The sequence below is a fragment of the Hylobates moloch genome, unplaced genomic scaffold (assembly GCF_009828535.3).
Source record: "Hylobates moloch isolate HMO894 unplaced genomic scaffold, HMol_V3 SCAFFOLD_1, whole genome shotgun sequence".
Classification (NCBI taxonomy): Eukaryota; Metazoa; Chordata; class Mammalia; order Primates; family Hylobatidae; genus Hylobates; species Hylobates moloch.
The window spans coordinates 141109079-141133979 of NW_026652276.1; the positions used below are offsets into that span (position 1 = coordinate 141109079).

The following is a 24901-nucleotide window of genomic DNA, read 5'->3' on the forward strand; positions in this document are numbered from 1 at the left end:
GATCTAATTAAACTAAAGAGCTTCTGCACAGCAAAAGAAACTACCATCAGAGTCAACAGGCAACCTACAGAATGGGAGAACATTTTTGCAACCTACTCATCTGACAAAGGGCTAATATCCAGAATCTACAATGAACTCAAACAAATTTACAAGAAAAAAACAAACAACCCCATCAAAAAGTGGGCAAACGACATGAACAGACACTTCTCAAAAGAAGACATTTATGCAGCCAAAAAACACATGAAAAAATGCTCATCATCACTGGCCATCAGAGAAATGCAAATCAAAACCACAGTGAGATACCATCTCACACCAGTTAGAATGGCCATCATTAAAAAATCAGGAAACAACAGGTGCTGGAGAGGATGTGGAGAAATAGGAACACTTTTACACTGTTGGTGGGACTGTAAACTAGTTCAACCATTGTGGAAGTCAGTGTGGCGATTCCTCAGGGATCTAGAACTAGAAATACCATTTGACCCAGCCATCCCATTACTGGGTATATACCCAAAGGACTATAAATCATGCTGCTATAAAGACACATGCACACGTATGTTTATTGCGGCACTATTCACAATAGTGCCGCAATAAACATACGTGTGCATGTGTCTTTATAGCAGCATGATTTATAGTCCTTTGGGTATATACCCAGTAATGGGATGGCTGGGTCAAATGGTATTTCTAGTTCTAGATCCCTGAGGAATCGCCACACTGACTTCCACAATGGTTGAACTAGTTTACAGTCCCACCAACAGTGTAAAAGTGTTCCTATTTCTCCACATCCTCTCCAGCACCTGTTGTTTCCTGATTTTTTAATGATGGGCATTCTAACTGGTGTGAGATGGTATCTCACTGTGGTTTTGATGTGCATTTCTCTGATGGCCAGTGATGATGAGCATTTTTTCATGTGTTTTTTGGCTGCATAAATGTCTTCTTTTGAGAAGTGTCTGTTCATGTCGTTTGCCCACTTTTTGATGGGGTTGTTTGTTTTTTTCTTGTAAATTTGTTTGAGTTCATTGTAGATTCTGGATATTAGCCCTTTGTCAGATGAGTAGGTTGCAAAAATGTTCTCCCATTCTGTAGGTTGCCTGTTGACTCTGATGGTAGTTTCTTTTGCTGTGCAGAAGCTCTTTAGTTTAATTAGATCCCATTTGTCAATTTTGGCTTTTGTTGCCATTGCTTTTGGTGTTTTAGACATGAAGTCCTTGCCCACGCCTATGTCCTGAATGGTATTGCCTAGGTTTTCTTGTAGGATTTTAATGGTTTTAGGTCTAACATGTAAGTCTTTAATCCATCTTGAATTAATTTTTGTATAAGGTGTAAGGAAGGGATCCAGTTTCAGCTTTCTACATATGGCTAGCCAGTTTTCCCAGCACCATTTATTAAATAGGGAATCCTTTCCCCATTTTAGCCAAGAAAAGTTTTTAAACCCAAATAACAATATGAGAATCCAAGTAATACCAAAAAAAAAAGAGTTTTCACGAGGCCGTATATGTTAGGTGGCAGTTAAGTGGTACAAAGAAGAAATACTGCCAACCTGCAGATAAAGGAAGCACTGTCTACTTAGGAGTGGTTGGGGAACTTTGAGGATGTGTGGGCTTCCTATGGGTAGAAAAAAAGAGAGCAGACCTTCCAAGAGAGGAAGTCTTGTAACTGAAAGTATTACAGTGGGTGCAGATGTATTCTGTGTGTATAAGCTTCCTGGCAAGGAGGATTTGCTGGGGAAGAAATAGACCTGACTTTGAGAAACCTTAAAAATAACAAGGTAGAAGATATTTCCATTGCATTGGAAAAGGGAAGCTGTTGTGAGTTTTTGAGATTGGGACTGACCTGTGGCCAAGGTCCTTTTCCAGGGTCGTGCATGTCTGAAACTCTAATGAATGTCATCAGTCCTCATGCTCTATACATGGCCCAGGTTCCTTACCTTCCATTGTTGTTTCAGATTCATGACAGATGCTGCCCGCCGAGAGCAGGAGTCCCTAAAGAAGAAGATTCAGCCGAAGCTCTCACTGACTCTGTCCAGCTCAGTGTCTCGAGGGAATGTGTCCACTCCCCCACGCCACAGCAGTGGAAGCCTTACTCCCCCCGTGACCCCACCCATCACCCCTTCCTCTTCATTCCGCAGCAGCACTCCAACAGGTGAGTGGCCTGGCCCTACCGCCTTGAGAAGGAGGTGAGGGGAGAAAGAGAAAGTGTGTGTGATGTGCTGGGGGCAGAAAGGGGCTGGGGACAGATGATGACACAGACCCACCACATCGTTGATCCTTTCACTAGTCTCTATATATTGATAAGTTCTTTAATTTATTATTGAAGAAATATTTATAGATTATTGTTAATATGCATGTGATAATAGTTTTGTAGATATTTTGTCAATATATTTCCCATTTTTACTGTGCATACCCATCTACACAACATTTTTAATGGGCTCTGTAATAATACATATTTCATCATCCGATTTACAACTAAATATATTATGAACATTTTCTCCTCTAAAACAGTTAAAATAATTGCATCCTTTAGAGAACACATAATTTATTAAGCAGTCTTGGAGAAATTTAGATATAATTTTTCTTCCAAGGAGACTTCATTGTTTTTACAACGCCTTGAGAAGAAGGGGGAGTCCTTTTCTTCTCCAGCTTTTTCTATAGATAGTGGAAACTTGCCCTTCAATTTAGCTTTTTCACTTGCTTCTTTACACCCACCTATTCACCAATCAAGTAATCCATTTTATTTTTCCCAGTCCATCTCTCCTATTCGCCTCCTCTTTCCTGTCAGTCTCCCTGACACACGTGGATGTACACTACTCCAGCACTCTCATCTGCTCTCCTCCAGGTCCTCGCCTTAAAGAGGCTTCTGTCCTTTTAAGGATACCGTCTTCATTGATTTGGATCAACTCTGCTCAAAACTTTATCCTCAGTTCCACATTAGGATTAGCCTATAATAATCTGAAGACAAAGTTCAGTTGTTTAAAAGAAAATATTAGTAAGAAAACCTTGGTAGAGTCACATGTATCAAGAAACTAGGACTTCAGCTGGGTGCTGTGGCTCACATGTATAATCACAGCACTTTGGGAGGCTGAGGCAGGAGGATCACCTGAGGCCAGGATTTCAAGACCAACCTGGGTGAAACGGCATTTTGAATGCCTCACAAGTGCCAGAAACCGAGCTACTGAGGTGAGCAGAGAGAGGCCCCCTTCCCTGACCTCAGGAGCTTACACCTGTTGGAGGATATTGGCATTCTAGGGGCCAAACAAGATCACTCTTGTCTTCCTCTCCCAAGTGTGGAAATGATTAAAAAATAAAACAGCAGTCGCAGATGAAGAACAAAACATCAACTGTATTATTACATAAAGCTAAACCACAGAATGGAGCTTGGATCTGTAACAATTGGGCTTCCTAGTATATCTTCCCAGAATTCAATTTATTTCCCAAAGTGCACTTCTCAGCTTACCCCAGGGTGGGAGCTGACCAGAGAGCACTCTGGACCCTGAGCAGAGTGTGCCCAGCCCTTCCTCCCTAGTTCATGCTTCATTAAGTCACTGTTCCTCCTTGGGCAGGAGTGAATAGAGATGGTGGAAGAGGACCCGCATGTTTGTGCTGTCTGAGAAACAGAGAAATAGCTCTCTTCCCCCAGTGGGAGTATAGACCGTCACTAATCAAATCAATACGCAAATAAATATAACCCTGTAGTCATGACAAGTGCTATATAGAATTCTGTGATAGGAGGGCACCCGGAGAGAAGTTTGACCCAGTCAGGAAAGGCTTCCTTTGAAAGATAAATAGGAGTCAACTAAGTAAAGAGGAAAGGGGGAGCAATGTCACAAAGGGAACATTTTGCAAAGGCTCCATGGAGGGGGAAAGCCTGGCAGGTCCCCAGTACTGAAAGCAGGCCAGGTGGCCCGAGTGTAAGATGAGACTGAGGAGATAGGCGAGGACTAGGGCATTGGGGGTCTTATTCAAAATTTTGGTTGAATTGAAGAGCAAAGAGAACCCACTTGTAACCACACCATCATCTCCTTAGCCATGATTAAAATTGTTTATCTTCTCTGACAGTTTATGTATTTCTCTGTCATCCATTTTCCATCGTGCAAAGTGTGTTTCAGAATACTAATTTCACAAAATACTAGTTGGGGTAAAGGGATTTCCTAGTAAGTTTGGGGAGATGATGAGTTAGACAAAAAATGGATTTCTTTAATTTGGGGCTTTGATATGCACTGTTAGTCTCCAAGGGGAGGATTTAGTAAATTTCCCAAACTTAGTTGCTCTGATTAGGGGACCTCTTTCTCTATGGGGCATCTCAGGGGACTCATGGTTGACAGACACCCTGTGTTCAATCAGGATTGAACATTTTGAAGACAGATTAGGTATGGGAGATAAACCAAAGTTGCTGCCTTAACTTCTTTCTTTACAAACGGTGTTACCTTGGGCAAGTCACTAATACCCATTATATAGATTTTGTGTCAAAGTTAAATGTGATAGCACATGTATAACACAGTGCTCAATAAATGTTCATTTCTTTTGTCTGGGGTTTTCAACTTTGTATTTTAGGAACAGAATCAAGGTCATGCTTCTAGAGGACGAACCAGTTCATTTGTGTTAGGCATTTGTCCATTTCCTTGAATAGACCACCATGTTTCCCTTATATTTTATTTTGTGAAGATTGACTTTCCAGGATCTTTGTGTAACATTTATGTTGTAAATCTAAGGAATGAAAGAGAGTGTAGTGTAATTCCGCAATCCTCTTTTCTGGGTATTGCTATGATATGTATTCATGTATAGTATGAATTATGGGGGCAGTCTCCAATTGGCTGTGTTTTATACCTGAAGTAATATGGACTGACTCATGTCCAACCCCAGATAACTATGACTGCCCCAATTAGTGACGGGTGCCTAGGACCCCATGAAAATAAAGACAGTTTAAAAGTGAGAGTTTATTATTTTTCATGTAAGAATGTTTGGAAGAAATGGAATCATTTCCTTTCCTTCAGACATAAAGAAATCTTTCTGACACCTCGCCTATTTTAGCAATTTCCCATTGAGAGAATTAATTTATGTTGTGGTAAAGATGTATCATTTTCAGTCTGTCAAGATCATTGGTAAGTTATTTGCTGCTGGAAGAACATTCCATGTAAACATCAAAAATTAGCATGGGAAATGGTTTCTTAAACCCCTACCGTGTACAATTTTGATTGTGTACATTTTTCAATGTTTGGAATGTTATTTTACCTGTAGTTAGAGAGATCAGCTTATTTTGCCTGGCTAATGTGGTTTCAGTCACTTTCATTGCCAGGTTATAAAATTCCACATTTCTACCCCTTAAATTCACTCTTCCAAGTTCTATTTCATGGTGCATTCCCACTTCAGAAGTAATAGTCATCTTGTGGGAACTTCATTTATAAAATGTTCTTTAAGGTATACTTTCTTGACAATACTGAATTAGAGCTCAGCTTTATCCTAGAGTTTTGAGTATTTCTTAGGTATACTTGGAAACAATGTTTGTTTTGCAATTTTTTTTTTTTTTTCTGTTTGCAACAGGGTCTTACTGTATCACTCTGTCACCTAGGCTGGAGTGCAGTGATGCTATCATAGCTCACTGCAGCCTCAAACTCCTGGGCTCAGCCTCCTGTGTAGCTCACCTCAGCCTCCTGTGTAGCTGGGACTACAGGTGCATGCCACAATGCCCGCCTAATTTTTTTACTTTTTTTGTAGAGATGAGGTCTTGCTGTGTTGCCCAGACTAGTCTTGAACTCTTGGCCTCAAGCAATCCTCCTGCCTCTGCCTCCCAAAACTCTGTGATTACAGGCAGGGGCCACCATATATGGTTTGTTTTGCCATTTTTACATCCTAGAAGAATCTTTTTCTCTCATTGTTTTCCTTTCCTATCCTTGTCTTGTTTTCTTTTAATATATAGAAAAAGTATTCATTTAAGAAAACCTTGGCTGTGCGCGGCGGCTGACGCTTGTAATCCCAGCACTTTGGGAGGCCGAGGCGGGCGGATCACGAGGTCAGGAGATCGAGACCACGGTGAAACCCCGTCTCTACTAAAAATACAAAAAATTAGCGGGGCGTGGTGGCGGGCGCCTGTAGTCCCAGCTACTCGAAGAGGCTGAGGCAGGAGAATGGCGTGAACCTGGGAGGCGGAGCTTGCAGTGAGCCAAGATAGCGCCACTGCACTCCAGCCTGGGCGACAGGGCGAGACTCCGTCTCAAAAAAAAAAAAAAAAAAAAGCAAACCTTAGAGTAGTTTAAATCATAGATCAGCAAACTTTTTCTGTAAAGGTCCATATAGTAAATATGCTTTGCAGGCCACAGGGTCTCTGTTTCAGCTACTCAACTTTGCCATTGTAATGTGCAAGCAGCTATAGAACCACCTAAATTAATGGGCATGCTGTGTTTTATTAAAAGTTTTTCTAAAACTTTATGTACAAAAACAGGCCAGAGTTGGCCCATAGGCCACAGTTTTCCAACCCCTGGTTTAAATAATAGAGAAATGGAATTGAAAAATAAATGTGATTAAATTATCTGAAAATAAAGTGTTAAGACAATTCATACCCTTCTCCTTTTAAAAGTAGTAACATCGGCCAGGCACGGTCACTCACACCTGTAATCCCATTACTTTGGGAGGCAGAGGCAGGCAAATCACCTGAGGTCAGGAGTTCGAGATGAGCCTGGCCAACATGGTGAAACACCTACTAAAAATATAAAAATTAGCCAAGTGTGGTGGCTCGCGCCTGTAATCCCAGCTACTTGGGAGGTTGAGGCAGGAGAATTGCTTGCACCTGGGAAGTGGAGGTTGCAGTGAGCCAAGATTGCACCACTGCACTACAGCCTGGGTGACAGAGCAAGACTTCATCTCAAAAAAAAAAAAAAAAAAGTAGTAACATCTAAAGTACAATTACTTAGGGGGAAAGGCAAGTAGCACTTGTGGAGTGTTTGCTATGTGTGCTTATTGTATTCTTTATGTGTGACATTGTATTTAATCTTAACACCAGCCTCACTGAGACATTATTATTCCCATGTACAGATAAGAAATAGAGGCTTACTAAGGTTAACTTGACACATCCATGTCTGTCTATTCAAAGAATAAGCTCTTTCCAGTATACCCACACTTTCTATCCACATTCATTATTATTACATTAATACTTTTTTTAAAACTTTATTAGACCGTCCACACTATGTGTGAACTTGACACCTCCAAACTCAAAGTATGTTAAGTTACTGAAACCTTGGTTTGACTTCATTCACCGTAACTTCCATTTTCACACAGCTCTACCATTCAAACAGCATGTCATAACAGAAGGACTTAACAGTTTCGTTCAGCCAGGGTTTCTCTAAGGGTCAGCTGACTCCAGATAGCCGGTTGTTAAATAATCAGGTTTGCAAGCTGTTTGCTAAACTGTTACCTTGAAATCAGCCATGGTGGGAGTATTTACACCAGTGAAATTGGTAAATGCTGCATATCAGGACCTTCCCTGCCCCACTTTACCGTTATACCACTGTTTTTTCCTTTCAGTATTTACCAGATTAATCTTACTTAGTTTGTAGGTCAAGGAATCGTGGATCCATGTGTCTGTGAATAAACCTAAAGTCAATCACCAATAAATAAACAATGACCATTTCAAGCAATGGACTACTTTGTAGGCACTCACCACAATGTTGTAGGAAAGGTTTTTACATTATCTTGTTACACGAGAAAATCCAATTTCAAAACTGCATAAGCAATATGATCTCAATTTTTTTTTTTTTTTTGGAGACAAAGTCTCACTCTGTCGCCCAGGCTGGAGTGCAGTGGTGTGATCTCAGCTCACTGCAACCTCCACCTCTCAGGTTCAAGAGATTCTCTGACCTCTGCCTCCCAAGTAGCTGGGACTACAGGTGCACATCAACACCACCCAGCTAGTTTTTGTATTTTTAGTAGAGGCGGGTTTTCGCCATGTTGGCCAGGCTGGTCTTGGACTCCTGACCTCAAGTGATCCTCCTGCCTCGGCCTCCCAAGGTGCTGGGATTACAGGCGTGAGCCACTGCACCTGGCCCGTGATCTCAATTTTTATCTTTTACTTAAGAGAAGTTAACCATGGTTAACTACCTTAATATGATAGGAAGATGAACGTTATTTTCTTCTTTTTCTTTTCCCATATTTTCTAAAATGAGCTTGTCTTTCTTTTTATAATTAAAACAACTTAGTACATATGATTGGAAGATACAGAATTACTGGCCCTAAAAAGAGTTGAATGGATCTCTTTCCATCAAATTAATTGACCTTTGACGTGGGGTCATCCTATAGCAAAGGCCTTTTTGCTTTTGCATCCATCATTAGAGAGCAGGTTGTCTTGGTTATTATTGCCTACAGCTTAGTTAAGAAAGTAATTTCTCCCCCCTCCCCCCATATTTCCCCATTGAACCTCTTAAAACAGTGATTTTCGATCAGGATGAACGTTGAAATCACCTGGAAAGAATTTTAATCTACCTCTGCCTGGGCTCCACCTTCAGCCACTCTGATTCAGTTGGTGGGTGGGGCTTGGGCATTGGGAGTTTTTAAAAGCTCTTTTGGGTGGGTAATTCTACAACTAGAGTTAAGAAACCACTGTTTTAAAATGTGGCCCATCTCATTGTAGTATCTGTGTGCCTTCTAGCTTGAATTTTGAACATATTTCCACGTTGTCTGGAGAAACATTACTGTAATCCATTTCCTTGACCTCCAGGATGAATCCAGTGGGACTGACAGATGCTCACTCATGTCTTAATGGAGAAGCCATGGAAAGAGCTGGCTGGATTTCTAGTTCTAATAGCATCGCATAGTTACTCCTGGAAAATATTTGTATATATATTTTGGCACACTCTGGGGGGAAAAATTCAAGTATTAAACCAGAGAAAGGCACCCAAGGAAATTAAACCAATTTTTAGGTTTTCTTGTTTAGATTCTTAATATAAAATTTAAGCTTCTGCATTGTTTTATTTTACTTCATATTCCTGTGTCTCTTGCTATGGCCTTTTGAAAAACATTCCTTTATGGCTTTTACAATAAATTGTTCAGATTATAAAGATATTGAAAATTTCAGGAGTTATTAATACACAGCAAATTATTTTAAATAATATAGTATTAATTTTTCCCTTGGGGTGGACATTACTCTGCAATACAGACTTACAGGACTGATAGAATTTTGCTTGGCATTTAGAAGCTCTATCTGAATGGAGTTGAGGTGAGCTCTTCCCTCATGCCTTTATTGTTAGAAAGCAAAATAAACTTAAATAGGCTTAGTAAGGACAAAAAATCCCAGACAGAAAAAAGATAACCAAAATAAAGTATAAACTAACATACATCCCCCACCTACCCAAAAGAAAAGAACAAAATGGAAGGAAAAATCTCGGAGAAGAAATACTATTCTGTTTAATAGTGGAAAATGAGGGGAGAAAGGTGAAATACTTCAGCCTGACTGAATTTTGTGATATGAATTCCTGAGGCTGTGATTTGGTTTTTCTAACAAATTCTCCCTAAAGATTTGGATGTCTGCATGATACCTAAGCAACGTTCCCTAAAATCTTCCTATTGATCTGATTTACATTTCCCTTTTCACATAAATACCCGCTCTTGTAGCTGGAGAATGAGAAGATGTCGCTATATTCTCCGCCTGCATTCTGTAGGTCACTGAAAGACCCTTTCCTGGCCTACAGTTTATTTGCTTGTTTATATACTACTCTGTTCTAATCCTTGTCTCTTTCTCTTCCTTTTTGATTGACTAGTAAAAACCTTTATTCCTCTGCCTGAGTGTCATGGTCGAGTCTTATGGCTAATTCTGCTTCTTCAGCATCTTCTGCAGCCACTTATTTTTAATCTCTTCTTGCTACTGAAAATGTTGGAGTGAGGATGGCAACAAGGAAATAGGATTTTATTTGTTTTTCCACAGCTATACCACTTAGAAAAAACCTTCCCAAACAAAACATTTTTTTGACTTGAAGAAAACAATCAAATTGGCCAGGCACAGTGGTTCACACCTGTAATCCCAGCACTTTGGGAGTCCAAGATGGACAGATCTCCTGAGGTCAGGAGTTCGAGACCAGCCTGGCCAACATGGCAAAACCCCGTCTCTACTGAAAATACAAAAATTAGCCAGGCATGTTGGTGCGCACCTGTAATCCCAGCTACTTGGGAGGCTGAGGCATGAGAATCAGTTGGACCTGGGAGGCAGAGGTTGTAGTGAGCCAAGATTGCTCCACTGCACTCCAGGCTGAGTGACAGAGTAATACTTCATCTCAAATAAATAAATAAATAAATAAATAAATAAATAAATAAATACAAATCAGTGGTGATCTGTAATCATAATAGATCTTTTTCTAACCTTATAGTGCACAAAAGCATTCACATTCACCATCTAATTTGATCCTTGTTAATACTTGATGGGACACAAGGCAAGTATTATTAACTTTTATTTTAAGTCCAGGGTACAAATGCAGGTTTGTTACATAGATGAACTTGTGTCATGGGGGTTTATTGTCCAGATTATTTCATCACCCAGGTATTAACCCTAGTACCCATTAATTATTTTTCCTGATCCTCTACCTCCTCCCACCCTTTACCCTCCACCCTCCGAAAGGCCCCAGTATGTATAATTCCCCTGTATGTGTCCATGTATTCTCATCATTTAGCTCTTTGTCATCATTTGGCTCCCACTTATAAGTAAGAACATGCAGTATTTGGTTTTCTGTTCCTGTGTTAGCTTCCTAAGGATGATGGTCTCCAGCTCCATTCAAGTCCCTGCAAAGGACATGATCTCATTCTTTTTTATGGCTGCATAGTATGCCATGGTGTATACGTACCACATTTTCTTTATCCAGTCTATCATTGATGGGCATCTAGGTTGATTCCATGTCTTTGCTATCGTGAATGGTGCTGCAATGAACATTTATCTGAGTATCTATCTTGTTATAAGACACTGTGCCAAGCATTGGGGATACAGAAAAGCATAAGGCATAGCCCTTGTGGTTTAGAACTTACATCCCTTAATAGAAGCAGGCTACATATGCTTGTGGAACAGACAACTAATGAACATGATGTATACACACATGGGCTAAATTAGCACAGATGATTAATAAGACAATATAGAGATACACATGGGGTCATTCTACGCTGTTTTAATGCAATTAGAAGATGTATATTCACACCTATAAAATGTCATAGATAATTGCAAGGCAAATGTAAGCTCCAAAGGAGTTGGAATAAGGTGAGATCATAGGGAAAGTGATTTGGGCAAACAGTTTTATAGTCCATGATTATGGAATGTGTCAGGTTAGGGAATTAGTGAGCAGATCCGGATGTGTTGACTAAAGGTGGTATGCAAATCTAGAGTTTTCTGGGAGACCCTCCAGAACTCTGGGAGCACAGAAGTAAAGCGCTAAGAGTCCTTGACACCAAAGGGGTCTCGATCCAAATCTTGGTTCTGCTGCTTGACAGACAGACAGACTTAAACCTTTTCAAGCCTCAGTTTCCTCATCTGTATAATGGAGGCAGTGTTTACCTTACTGTGAGGATTAATTTAATAGGGATAGGGCCAGGAACAAGTGCTGTGTTAACACTGATTCTACTTAAACCACCAGTTCAGAAAATAAATCAGCGTAGGAATATCCCCGCTCTGCTTTCAAGATACCCTGCATTAGTAAATAAGCCCCATGTGTTCAGGAACTGTTGACTGTCAATGGTGGAAATGGCTTATGTTGTCAGGTTAGTTAGGGCTTCTAGAAATAGCTATATAGCACGTGTAAATCAAAACATTTTTTGCTCTAAGCTGAATCCAGCCTTTTTGGGCAGACAATATTTCACCAGCCCTGGCCAGGGCTGCTTGTGCATGTTTATTTTTGGTCTGCACTAACCTCAGAGAAGGCTGATTCCAGGAATGTGCATTACAGGTGGTATTTGCTAATGACTACTCTGGACATGGATAAATTTTTAGGAAGGAGATGGGGTCATTTTCTTGTCAGAATGGATACAAATGCTGTATCTAAAGTGTCTGTGGGACCAAAGGAAAAAAAAAAAAACAGAAGTTGGACTTCGGCAACACTAAAGAAGTGTGTGCTTTAAAGGGCACTATCAAGAAATTGAGACGACAATCAGAATAGGTGAAAATATTTGCAAGCCATGTGTCTGATAAAGGCCTCATATCTAGAATATGTACAGAACTCCTACAATTCAACAATGAAAGGACAACCCAATTTAGAAATGGGGGGAAATGACACTGTTGTTATTAACACAGAAGCATTTAAGATTATCATTTTATAACTAGGGGTGGCAGAAGTGAAGATGGAGCAAGTTGACCAATTTTTATATCCTGGTTGTTATTTTAGTAAAGGTAGCAATAACCCTTTTAACTGTGGAGACTCAGGGTACTAAGAAACAGAACACTGGATGTTTCCAGCAGGTGAACACACTGGTGAAGGAACTCTGTCCCCTTTCTTGTTGAAGGATGTGCCCACATAGGCCCAACTATCATCACAGTTGGGAATGGGGGTCACCCCTTTGTGCTACCCAATTGGGGTACTTTTACATTTCAGATTCCCTTTAAGGTGTGTAGAATTGAACATCCCACTGGTAAGATTTAAATCAAGGTCAGGGGGCCATGCAAAGGGCATCTCAAAGTCTTTAGAACCGGGGGAGTTTTGACTACAGTGTCTCTGAAACTCCCTCCCCTCCTTCCTGTGCAGAGCAGAGAACATCTTAAACTTGCTCTGAGGGGAGAGGGCAGCAGATCTCATTATCCCTCTGCCCAGCAGAGAGAGTGAAACTGACAGAGGTGTGATATAGGTTCCTTGGGGCCACAGAGCTGAATGATGTTGACCCAGCACTTCCACTCTAGGTATTTACCAAAGAGGAATGAAAACATGTATCCACGAAAGACGGATACAAGGATGTACATAGCAGCTTTATTCACAGTAGCCCCAAAATGGTAAGTAGTTCATCCACAGATAAATGGGTAAACTGTTATATATCCAGACAGTGGAGTATAATTTAGCAATAAAAAGAAAGTACTGATACACACACAAAAAGTGGATGAATCTCAAAAACATTATGCTGAGCAAGTTAATCCTGACACAAAGGGTACTCATGAAGTTTAACTACAGGCAAACCAACATGCAGTGACAGAAATCAGAACCATAGTTAACTTGAGAATATGAGGAGGAAGGTGTGGACAAGGGAACTTTCTTGAGTGATAGATATATTCTGTGTCTCGATTGGGATGTTGGTTTCACAAACGTATACATTTATCAAGCTCATCCAATTATACACCTGCCTGATGCAGTGGCCCACACCTGTTATCCCAGCACGGGAGGCTGAGGTGGGAGAATTAGTCGAGCCCAGGAGTTTGAGACCAGCCTGGTCATCATAGTGAGACCTTGTCTCTACAAAAATCAAAAAATTAGCTGGGTGTGGTGGCACATGCCTGTAGTCCCAGCTACTCAGGGCTGAGGCAGGGAGGATGGCTTGAGCCCAGGAGGTCGCAGCTGCAGTGAGCTGTGATTGTGCCACCGCACTCTAGCTTGGGTGACAGAGTGAAACCCTGTCTCAGAAAAAAACAAGCATACACTTAAGATTTGTGCATTTCACTGTGTGTAAATCTTACCTCAATTGAAACAAGAGTGGTTGCTCAGGCAGGAATGAAGAACAGGAGTCCACAACTTCCAGTCACTCTTTGAACTAGCAAATAGCATTTCCTCTGTTATAAACAATTCATTTAGGAACAATGAAGTAAATACATGCAGTAGTTTGAGTTTGAAAATCTCTGGAATTTCCTGTTCATCGAAGAAAGACAGTAGGCGGAATTCTTTATCCGTAGCGTAGGAACACTAAGGAAGCAGTAACATGGACAAATAAAACAGTTACGGGACATATTAAGTAGAGAGAAGGAGCAGAGAAGAAAAGATAAAGAAGAGCTGTTGCCAAACTCTCAGTCGAGTGACACAGTTGAGAATTGGTTAATGACCGAAAGTGTTTCTGATAGAACTTACAGCACCTACATCTTCCAATACCCCAAATATTTTGTTTCCCATGAGATAAAGAGTGCTTCCTTACATTGAGAATATTACCAGAAAGAAAATTGAAGCCGCCCAGGTTCAGTCCATCTTGAGCACATCCTCAGAAACTAAGTAATCCAGTTTCTGTGATGGGCAGGCACTTAAATCCTCAGATTTAATATCTGTACTAACAGAAAGCCAATAATTCAGTGTTTCTGTGTTATCTTTTATGATGTTCATGCAAAGTGATCCTATACCACACTTGACCATTTACATTTAGTTAAAACCCTGAATTTCATCTCTACTATTAACTGTGTTGTTTAATCAAACTCAATAAAAATAGTATGTCCACTGTTAAGAATTCCCATAAGAAATCTCAAAGGTCTTTACAGCCATATTTCACTTCGTGCTGGAAACACGGTTAGTGGTGAGGCATTGGTCCTAGGTCCTAGCTGCTTTTTCTTTGTCCCAGCAGGGGTCTCTGCATTGGCCAAAAAAATATCAAAAAAGATCACAAGGTAAAGTTGTTTTAAAGAGCACACATTAAGACTGTGCTGCTCACACCCTGTCTCCCCAAGAAAGAATGCCATCTTTTTAAGCCAACGTCCAGAGCTCGCTTATATGCCAACATCCATCAGTGCACACTTCTCAGTAATTTTCCTTTGGAAGCACAAACCAGAACTGAAATATGAGTGCTAAAGAGAGCAACATATTGTAAGCCTGGAAAATGGTGTGGATTCTACTGAAAACATGAATAAACAAACAGACGCCCGAGACTGCCATACACCTCCCTTGTGAAGGTGATGTAGATTTAGCACCTGAAGAATTCACAGCCCAGACAAACTCATATATTTCCAAAGACACCTTTTCTCCACACCCCCGCCCCTGCCACCATCAGTCTAAAACACGGCATATTAAAATCAGAGAAGCCCTTTCATCTTCATGAGTATCACGGCAGCAAACTTGTTTTAATGTCTTTTCCATGTGGCTCAAGTTTTAACAATAAAATGATCCCCAGGCACACCCAACTGCACAGCATTAAAGAACCTGCAGAAAACTGAGAATGCTTTAAGCTAATTTGTTTTTGCTAAAAAGACAAGGGACAGAATCTCACTGCTCCTCTCCCAGGACTTGTGTCAGATGTTGGAAATGCACTCAGAACAAGTGGTATTTGACAGGCAGGGAGAAACTGAGGTTGCTAGAACCTTTCTGGGACCATGGACGAAGAGATTGTGCATGTCTGGCACCTTGCAACTAAGATTACATAGTTCCTCCTTGGAAAATTGGACTGGTGTTAATTTATATTTAGCTGTAACAAGTTGAGTTGATCTTATCAGATCAAAGATTTATTTCATATTCCACTAGGCTCAATAAGTTTTTGTTTGTTTGTTTGTTTTTTTAAACAAGCCAATTAGGCTCTGTTTGGTATGGAACACATAGGTACAATCAACCATAAGAAATTAAAGTTGGCCAGGCGCGGTGGCTCACGCTTGTAATCCCAGCACTTTGGGAGGCCGAGGCGGGCGGATCACGCGGTCAGGAGATCGAGACCACGGTGAAACCCCGTCTGTACTAAAAATACAAAAAAAAAATTAGCCGGGCGTGGTGGCGAGCGCCTGTAGTCCCAGCTACTCAGAGAGGCTGAGGCAGGAGAATGGCATGAACCTGGGAGGCGGAGCTTGTAGTGAGCCGAGATTGCGTCACTGCACTCCAGCCTGGGCGACAGAGCAAGATTCCGTCTCAAAAAAAAAAAAAAAAAAAAGAACCTAAAGTTGGTTGGGGGACAACGGTATATGAATTTGACATCTACTGATCTCATGATGTACTGTTTTCTGTCTCAGTACCCCGATTCTTCAGTTTTATTTTAAGGCAGCCAGAGTATTCTAAATAGTTACAGGCCCCAGGACAGATCATTCTCAGGGAGCCTGAATAATTTTGAATGAAGTAGTCGGTCCCTGACATTGTCTACCAACTAAGATATTTCCTTGCAGCCTGAGACTGGATGCATTTTTATTTTTCAAATAGATTCCTATTTCAAAATTATCAAAATTTTTAAATAAAAAATAAAAGTCAAGCAGACTTCTTTCTGGCAAATGAAGTGGTGCTTTTCATGTGATCTGTTTTCATGTGAGCTCTCTAAGATAAGCTGTGTCACTGTATAGTTAAAAGTCTCATCAGAATGTTTGACTTGAAAATGGCTGCCTGGAGTCTTAAATTCAGGGGTGGAAAGGCCCTCGATACGCATTTCTGTTAGTGCATCCTCAGCTCTCCTCCTCTAGACAGAACTGTCTGGGGTTATCCAGGCTGAACTAACAGTGTGCTAACAGTTACGAGGACTGATGCTGGGCCATCAGTGTAGGATGGTGTTTTTGAGACATGATCGTGACTCCCATATCTTGAGCAGGCACCCACCCTTTTAAATGGTTACTTTCTAATATTCCACCAAGTTCTGGACCATTATTGTGTTGAAAGTCTCCCTGAAATTCACCATGATGAAGTTAGTTTTGGCAGAGCACTTAGATGCTATGAACGGTATTTCACTGCCATTAAAAGGAAGCATTCTTTGAAAAAAGTGTTTAATTAAAGCCACTTGGTTTCTGTAATACCAGTATATATAATTTATGCTATGTTGTGTGTAAAGGAAAATTAAGACTAACAAAACTTGACAAATGGTTAATATTTAAAAGCATGCAATTAAAATGTCACAACTTAGTTGTGAGTGAGCTACCAAGGGGATCCTGACTGGAGTTGGTTCTGAAGGGCTAGATGGGCTACTGCCACCACCTGTGGGCCATGCACCTTAACCTGGAAGGGTTTCCCATGCCCCCCTTGGGAGATGAATAGGCCCCTTTTGGAAACTAAAACCATAAAATTAAAATTATGAAGTAACTGCAAATATAAAAATTGGCTTTTTCTTTAAATCAAAGAAAAATGAAACCATTTCTGGAATAACTGTATAATAAATATGCATTACAGAAACATAAATACACCTTTGGTAACTAATACACGGTACTTGCCAAGTAAATAGTAAATTAAAAGTTCAGGCCAGGCACAGTGGCTCACGCCTATAATCCCAGCACTTTGGGAGGCCAGGGCAGGTGAGGCCTGAGGCACTTGAGCCCAGGAGTTCAGGACCAGCCACGGTAACACAGGGAGACCCTGTCTCTGCAAATAACTGTTTTTAAATTAGCCAGGTGCAGTGGCATGTGCCTGTGGTCCTAGCTACTCAGGAGGCTGAGGCAGGAGGATCACCTGAGCCTGGGAGATTGAGGCTGCAGTGAGCCTAGATTGCACCACTGCACTTCAGCCTGAGCAACAGAGCTAGACCCTGTCTCAAAACAAAATAAAGTTTGGTGGAATCTAGTTAACCTTTCCCCCCCATCCCCCGAGATGGAGTCTTGCTGTTACCCAGGCTGGAGTGTGGTGGCATGATCTCGGCTCACTGCAACCTCTGCCGCCCGGGTTCAAGCAATTCTCCTGCCTCAGCCGCCTGAGTAGCTGGGATTACAGGCACCCACCACCGTGCCTGGCTAATTTTTGTGTTTTTAGTAGAGACAGGGTTTCACCATGTTGGCCAGACTGGTCTCAAACTCCTGACCTCGTGATCCGCCCACCTCAGCCTCCCAAAGTGCTGGGATTACAGGCATGAGCCACTGTGCCCAGCTAGTTAACACATTTGTAAGTAATCTATAGGGCTCTGTTTTCTAAAATGAATAAGTAATAAATATTCCAAAAAGGATTTTTTTCCTTCCCTTTTTTGCTTTCCAACAAATGTGTGTTTCTTGGCATCATCAAAAGTGGAAGTTTTGCCAGGACTAGAAAGCTTGTCCTTTGCCATGTGGGAGACCTTTAGCTAAAGCTATAAATGTGGCACACTGATGAACATTGTCATTTTAATTCTGTCAAGCAAGGACGGTAAACTGGAAAATGAATTATGCTATATATATAAACTTGAAAGTAGCTCCATCTTCGTGGTAGCTGTGCCCCTTAAAAATAGCATCTAACAGCCTCCTAGAATTTCTATTTACTGTGTGTTTTCTATTATATAATAGTATATTTTAGAAAGATGGCAGGACTGAAAAGTGAATGGATGTTTTCTCAGTACATTTTGCCTCTTTTGTTATCTTCCAGAAGATGGCAATTTGTGGCTCCTTCAGAGTGTTTGCAGGTTCTTGTCTGTAGTGTTCTGAGTGGTCTGAATTTATTAACCTAATAAACCATATTGTTACTTAGATGCCAAATTAATATTTATCATTGGTTCCTCTCATTCAAGTATATTTTCTAAGATATTAAATGAATGTACTTTTAGTATCTTTTCTAAGATACTAAATGTAGGATGGTATTTTTGAGGCATGATCATGACCCCATATCTTGAGCAGGCCCTACCCTTTTAAATGGTTACTTTCTAATATTCCACCAAGTTCTAGACCATTATTGTGTTGAAAGTCTCCCTAAAATTCACCATGATGAAGTTAGATACTAAATGATACTAACTCATTTAGTATCTTAGAGAAGATACTAAAGTGAATCAGTTCTGCATACCTGTTCATTGTTGTCTTATAAGAAGTCATTTCCCTCTCTGTTCATGATGCTTGCAAACTGGAACTCAGGTGATAGGAACATGGTGTTAATAAGTCTAAGGTCATGGGTTTAATTCTCATGTGGGCCAGTTAACTTAGCTTCATCCTGGCGCCATGAACCATGCGCCTGAAGCTAGCTAAATGTCAAACAACAGGTACTGTGGTCCCTTGACTCTCAGAAAAGAGAGGATGCTTGATATGAAGAAATGGAACATACACATAGGACAAATCACATTCTCAAAGATTGGCCACCCTCAAGGTCAGTGTGAAAATATCATGGTTATAAGAAAACGACTCAAATGCGTGTCTTACTGCATATGTTTCGAAAATAAAAGAATTACAGATTTCAGAGACTCCTGAGGGCTCTGTGTTAAGATCTCTGGCCTCCATTTATGCACTAACAGAGTAGCAGCACTGCTGTAACATGTTGTTCATCTTCCTGTTCATCTTTTGTGTTCAGTACAAATGTCCTCAGAGTATTCAAAAGAATGGAAAACAGATCAATAAAAATAATAATAATGTATGTCTTAAAAATGGGGAAGCTGCAGACCATTTTAGTAGTTGTTGCCTGGTAAGAACAGGGATCCTAGTGACATGGACGGAAGGGGGCTGTTTCCACCTACTGCTGTCTTTTAAAATGATGGTCAGAGAGGCCAGAGAGTGACTCCATTCCCTACTCCACCACTTAGATGAGAAGTCTTGGGAGAATGGCAGGTGAGGCAATGGCTTCATTATGGAAGTTGTATTTCCTTAACACTCCTAAATTTACAAAATGCATTGCTGCCCCGAACTCCTCCCAATTAAAGAAAACAAAGAAGGAAAAACACTATGGCATAAAATAGCATCAGATCTTTACATATATGGAATTTGGGAACCAGAAATTTATGCAGAGATCATCTTGGCTACTTTTTTCAAACTGAAGTCACATCTCATTGATAGGTCATGAAATTAATTGGTAAGATATAACCAGCATTTTAGAAAGACAAGAAAAAAAAACAGAAAATAGAGTGTTTAACACTTCATAAGGATAAGTATTAGCTGGGGAAATGGGGTGTGTGTGTGTGTGTGTGGGTGGGTGGGTGGGTGTGTGTTAGATGTTTTCTGAGTTGTAATGTAAAATATATTTTCCAATGGATCATGGTCAAAAAATCTGGAAGCCTACAAGTGATCTAGGCCCATCTCTTCATAATGTAGAGTCAAGGACATGTAGCTAAATTACGTAAAACAGTACCACAGTCCAAGCTTCTTGATTCCCACTGTAGTGCTTATTCCTCGCAGTCACATTCCAGCCACTACAAAACAGCAAGTGTGTTTCCGTAATGACACTGCATCATGTTCGTAGTTCACTCCTGAGACCCCATCAAGCCATAGCTATATAATTCCCTCTGGGCCTGCAGACCCTGGAACACTTGCACACTCGGCATCACCAGAATGCATACAGAGTCCCTGTCTGGAGCATAACCACAGAGAGGAAGAAAAATGCTTTTTTTAAAATATGGCTTCTTTTGTAGATGGTCCCCCTTTGCATACTTAAGTTATTCCATCTTAGGTGTGAAGCACTTAGTGTGCAAGACCATCATAGAGCCATCAAGGTGAAATGCAGGTGGAGAAGATGCCACACCCTGATGAACTCAACAGGAAGAAGAAACTGCGTCCCCACAAATAACATAGACGTGAAAAAACCACGTCTGTGTAAGTGTGAGATCATCTGAGAGCACATATGGCAAGGAAAGCCACTGTGCAAGGCCGGTCTCCAAGGGCTTCTTGGAGAAGATGATGACTTGCCAGAATGGGTTTTGCATTTGGATATGAGACTCGGGAGCACAGGCTGATATCCCTGCACAGAGGCCGCTTGTCAGCTGACCAGAACCCAAGGCTTTCTAGACAGGTGTTTTCTCTTGGCTCAGTCCTAGGGTAGGTGAAAGTTATTTCTTCCCCATATTGAAGGAACACATACAACCACCTACCTCTATTGGCCCTGTAAAACCTGAGGTGAAAATAGTTGTGAGTTCCTCTGGGTTTTAAAACTATGACTTGCTGACATTTGGGGGAACATTTTACCCCATGCCCCTTTCAGACTGTTATACCTTTCCATGTTTGCTTCCAAAGATCTGAAGCTGCTGAGAAAGCTGAAAATGTTTTATGTAGAAAATATACAACAACAAAAAAGTTTGATATTTCCATATTTCTCAGAGAAGGCTTGACCTCTCATTCAGAGCCATGGGCAGGCTTCATTTTTTGTTCTCCACTATTACCTCGAGTTGTGTTTTTCGCTAGCTCTCTCGTTCCCCTTTCCTGTCCTTGTTTTGACAGGGAAGAAAATAAATGTGGTCGGTGACAAAGCTGGGGATGCTGGCTTTCCAGCAGCGGCCTCTGCCAAAGTCTAGCGCCCTCTCAGTAGCCTGCCCTTCTGAATGCTAATTAGTTGTATGGGAATTTTTCACAGTAACCTCCCCAAGGAGCAATTTCACCAAAGAGTAACCCTCTTGTCTAGACCATACAAACCCATAAAGTCATCATTAGCTGGGATTTCCAAGCTACAAAGCAGCAATAGAAAAGACTCTAGTCTTTAAGGGCATTCAAGTATAGAGCGCTCATTGTGGAAACCCACCAGTGCACAGACCTCTCTCTAGGGAGAGTAATGGAAACTCTCCCGCCCAGTTCCATCCTCTGAGGAAGGACACTCAGCTCATGATTTCTGCTTTATTTGAATCCAAATGATCTTGCCATCACCTTGCATTTTATACCTAGTCTGCTATCCGGGATCTTATTTTTGAGAAAGATCCAGCCGTGCCTTTTACTTTCTTGCTTGCCAAAGCTAATTATTAATTAATGAGATAAACGTAGTTTAATACTTGACATTTTAAGAAACTAGGCTGGCAAAACTTACCTAGAGAGAGATTAAAAGGATTCAGAATTCTAATCCAGGCCTCTTTCTGCTTTAAGTACTTAGCAAAATCCTAGCAGTTGTGATGACGATGGTGTTAATGGGACTGGAAAATGGAGACATGCACTCTGGAGGGAGAAGGGCAGAAAGGAACGGTGTGCCCCTCGAGGTCCTATCAGATGCTCTCCTGAGTCAAGGTGGAAACAGATGACCAAAGCTATTCAAGAGTCTAGTAGGGTTGACTTTTCAGAAATACTAAAAATCAAGATTACCTAAAGAGGAAAACAAATCAGGAGTTATGCTTTATTAGATAAAACAGTTCTGGAAGCAGGTTGAAGAGAGACCCTCTGTCCCTTGCACGCCACCTTGGCCAGAGGCATTAGAGGGTTAGCCTCCTAAAGGAGTAAGAACAACACTGTGAGTTACCATGCAGGGACACCCAGGATGTACTGGGCACTTGGCTAACCAGGTCATTCACATACCCACTTTCTATGCAAATGTAGACCAGAAGGTAAGAGACATTAGGTAACATGCCCCAGGCCACACTGCTAGGAAGTTTTGGTGCCTGGATCTTAACCCAAGGCTGCCTTGCTGCAAAGCAGACTCCTGAGTGCTCTCCTCTGCTGCCTCTGAGGACTTAGGAATGACTGGAAATATAGGAAATATGATTCCTTCGTGTGTCCTTCCATAACATTCATTTTAGCTCCTAGGATGATTACTAGTTTTCCAGGTATAACTAGGATAGGTCTTCTTGTTAATATACTGAACAAACATCTGAGTGCCTCCTGTGTACCTAATGAATGTACAGAGATAAAAGACATAACCCCAGTATCCCAGAGACTAATGGGGTGACGGATGGTAAGATTCACATGGGGTGGACAGTTCTCTGATAGGGACGAGCTCAGAGCCCGTGCAGGGCAGGCACCTGCCTAGCCCAGACTTGGATGAAGAGTCAGGAGACCTCTTGGAAGCGGTGATGCCCAGTCTGAGCTTTAAGGATGAGTGTGTCTTAGATGAAGAGAAAAAACAGGAGTGTGAGGCTAGCTGGATCTGGTGGGTGGGGTGGGGGAAACATGCCCAGATGACAGGAGTTGGCACTTTTTGCTACGTATGAGGGGAAGTCAAGTGAGGGTTTTAAACGGGAATGTCATGGTTTGCTTCACATTTTTAAAAGGTTATTCTGACTGACCAATGACTGTTGGGATTGGGGCTGTAAAAATGGCTAAAAGGGGGACTCTATTCCAGCTGTGCAGAGGAAAGAGGAAAGTGATGCAAGGCTGGACGAGGATCACAGAGCAGGGAGGTGCGGATGAACTCGGAATGTTTTGGAGGTAGAGCCGATGGGAGTTGGATGAGGCTGGAAGAGAAAGCGAGTGGAGCCTGGGCCATTTCTTGCGCGGATGGGAGACAAGCAAGTTCTCAGGGGCAGCCTACAGTCAAGGACTATCTTTTAGAATCAAGACATGGTCTTAAATCACTGACCGCCTCTGTCACAATATATGGTATTTCAGTAGTTCCCAAGCTTTTCCCAGTGACCTTCAAAATACAGCTCTCTGGGACCCACCCCAAATCTAGCAAGTCAAATTCCAGGGGATAGAGCCTGGGCCTCGGGTCCTTTCTGCAGCTTCCGGCGCTCCAGCACTGCCGGTCCGACATCATCTGTAGGTAGTGTTTGCAAGCCACTGCTTTGTTTCCTGTTTGCTGGGGCCAGGCTTGATGATCCCAAAGGCTGTTGACCAGCCTTCCCACCCAGGGGCCAAGGCAGTGCCACCCCAAGCTAGCCCTCATTGATCATTGTCCAGCAGGCTGCTAGCAATTTCCCCAGATAAGTCATTCCGAGATTAAAGGTTCAGCGGTTGGCCTGATTCAGGCCGTGCTTCTTTGCTGTTTTCTCCTAGATGTTAGATGTGTTCTATGGGAGGAACTTTGAAAGAATAATGTTTTCCTAAGTGACAGGAATGTCCTGTATGTTCATGTTTTTTCATAAGGATCTAAGGTTCGGATGTCTGTCTGAATGATCTGATTCTCATAAATCGACAGATTGGTTCTGGAAATCCCATGAGCCTAGGCTATCTTGAGAGATTTATGGCACTTCCTGCTCTCATCGGGCCAGGAATAACATGACAGCTCCCTCTGCACTTCTGGTTTTTGTTCCTGAGGGGGTGGCAAAGGAGGGCAGAGGTGTGCTGAACCAGACTTATTTTCCAGAACCTCAGAAAAAGCCTCATGTTCTGCTAAGGATGTAACAGTCTTCTGCCCCCTCCCTGGGGATTTTCCCAGCCTCAGCTCCTTCAGCCACATGGGTTCTATGGTGTGGGATCAGGGCCAGGGCTGGCACGAGCCCATGGACACATTCCAAGGCTGAGCCAGCCTTCGTGGGCAGTGACCTTGGACCTTCAGCAGCAAGGCCCTGCACCCAGCTGGAGATGAACTCATTCCCACCATGGTTTAAGAGTCCTCCAAATAAATGTAAATGAGTTACAAATTAATTCCTTCTTGGCCTGACCAAGGAGAAAGACTACTTATGATGGCCATTCCAATTAGAATCCACGCCTGGCAAATCTGTTTGACTGAATTATACATGATACTGGTGGAAGTCTGATTGTTTTTAGTCCATATAATAATTGCATCAGAGTGTCTCAGTCTACCTTCTCAGCAGCATATCAGAGTGGAGTCAGGAAATGTTCCACCAACTCTCTAGAAGAGAGACAAGCAACTGGCTCTAATGGCTGTTCCTTGAAGACCCAGCACTGAGTGCTGGAGGGGATGCAAAGATGAGCCACACTCACAGAGATGGCAGTGAAGTTACAGAGGAAGACAAGGTGTAAATAAAGCTCCTAGGAGACTCTGAATCTCAGTGCCTTCAGTGAACCACTGTCGTGGTTAAAAGGGGTAGTAGTCACATGTACTGGCAACAATTCAGTTAACAATGACCTGGGGAAAATAGCATTTGAGAGGTTTTCAAGAATGAGTGCAGGAAAGGGTAGAGGGTGGGCTGAGTGTTGTGTATTTCAAGCCAGAAAAACGTAGACAGCCAACCAGGGGATGGTTGGGGACCCATTCCACACCAGTGAACTGGTATGTTGGGTTCGTGAAGCATATGCATAGATATAAGGACCTTAAATGCCACACTAAGGAATCTGTGTTTAATAGAGTTGGCAGTGGAGCCATTTTTAATAAGCAAAGTAACTAATGCAATCAAAGAAGAGTGATATTATGGATTGCAGCTATTTGGAGGAAGGTTGAATGTGGCAGCCAGAAAGAGGATGGATTGGAGGGCCGAGAGACTAGAGCCTGGCATATCAGTTAGGAGGTTATTTCATTAGCCTGGGTGGAAGTATGAAGACCTTGTCGGAAATAGATTTGATTTTCTTGATGAAATTTCTGCATGTTGGACAGGAAATGACTTGATGTGGAAGGCTTTTCAGTGCTGTC

The 24901-nt window shown here is 41.7% G+C and overlaps 1 protein-coding gene across 2 annotated transcripts in view; it reads left to right on the forward strand.

Moving 5' to 3' along the window:
- The window catches only part of JAZF1 (JAZF zinc finger 1), a 350559-nt gene that overhangs the window by 282234 nt on the left and 43424 nt on the right, over nucleotides 1–24901 (forward strand). For both annotated transcript variants that reach the window (XM_032758624.2, XM_058446188.1), the window contains exon 3: nucleotides 1943–2139. In XM_032758624.2, the coding sequence (XP_032614515.1) occupies nucleotides 1943–2139 (197 nt within the window). The remainder of the gene's footprint in view (nucleotides 1–1942; nucleotides 2140–24901) is intronic.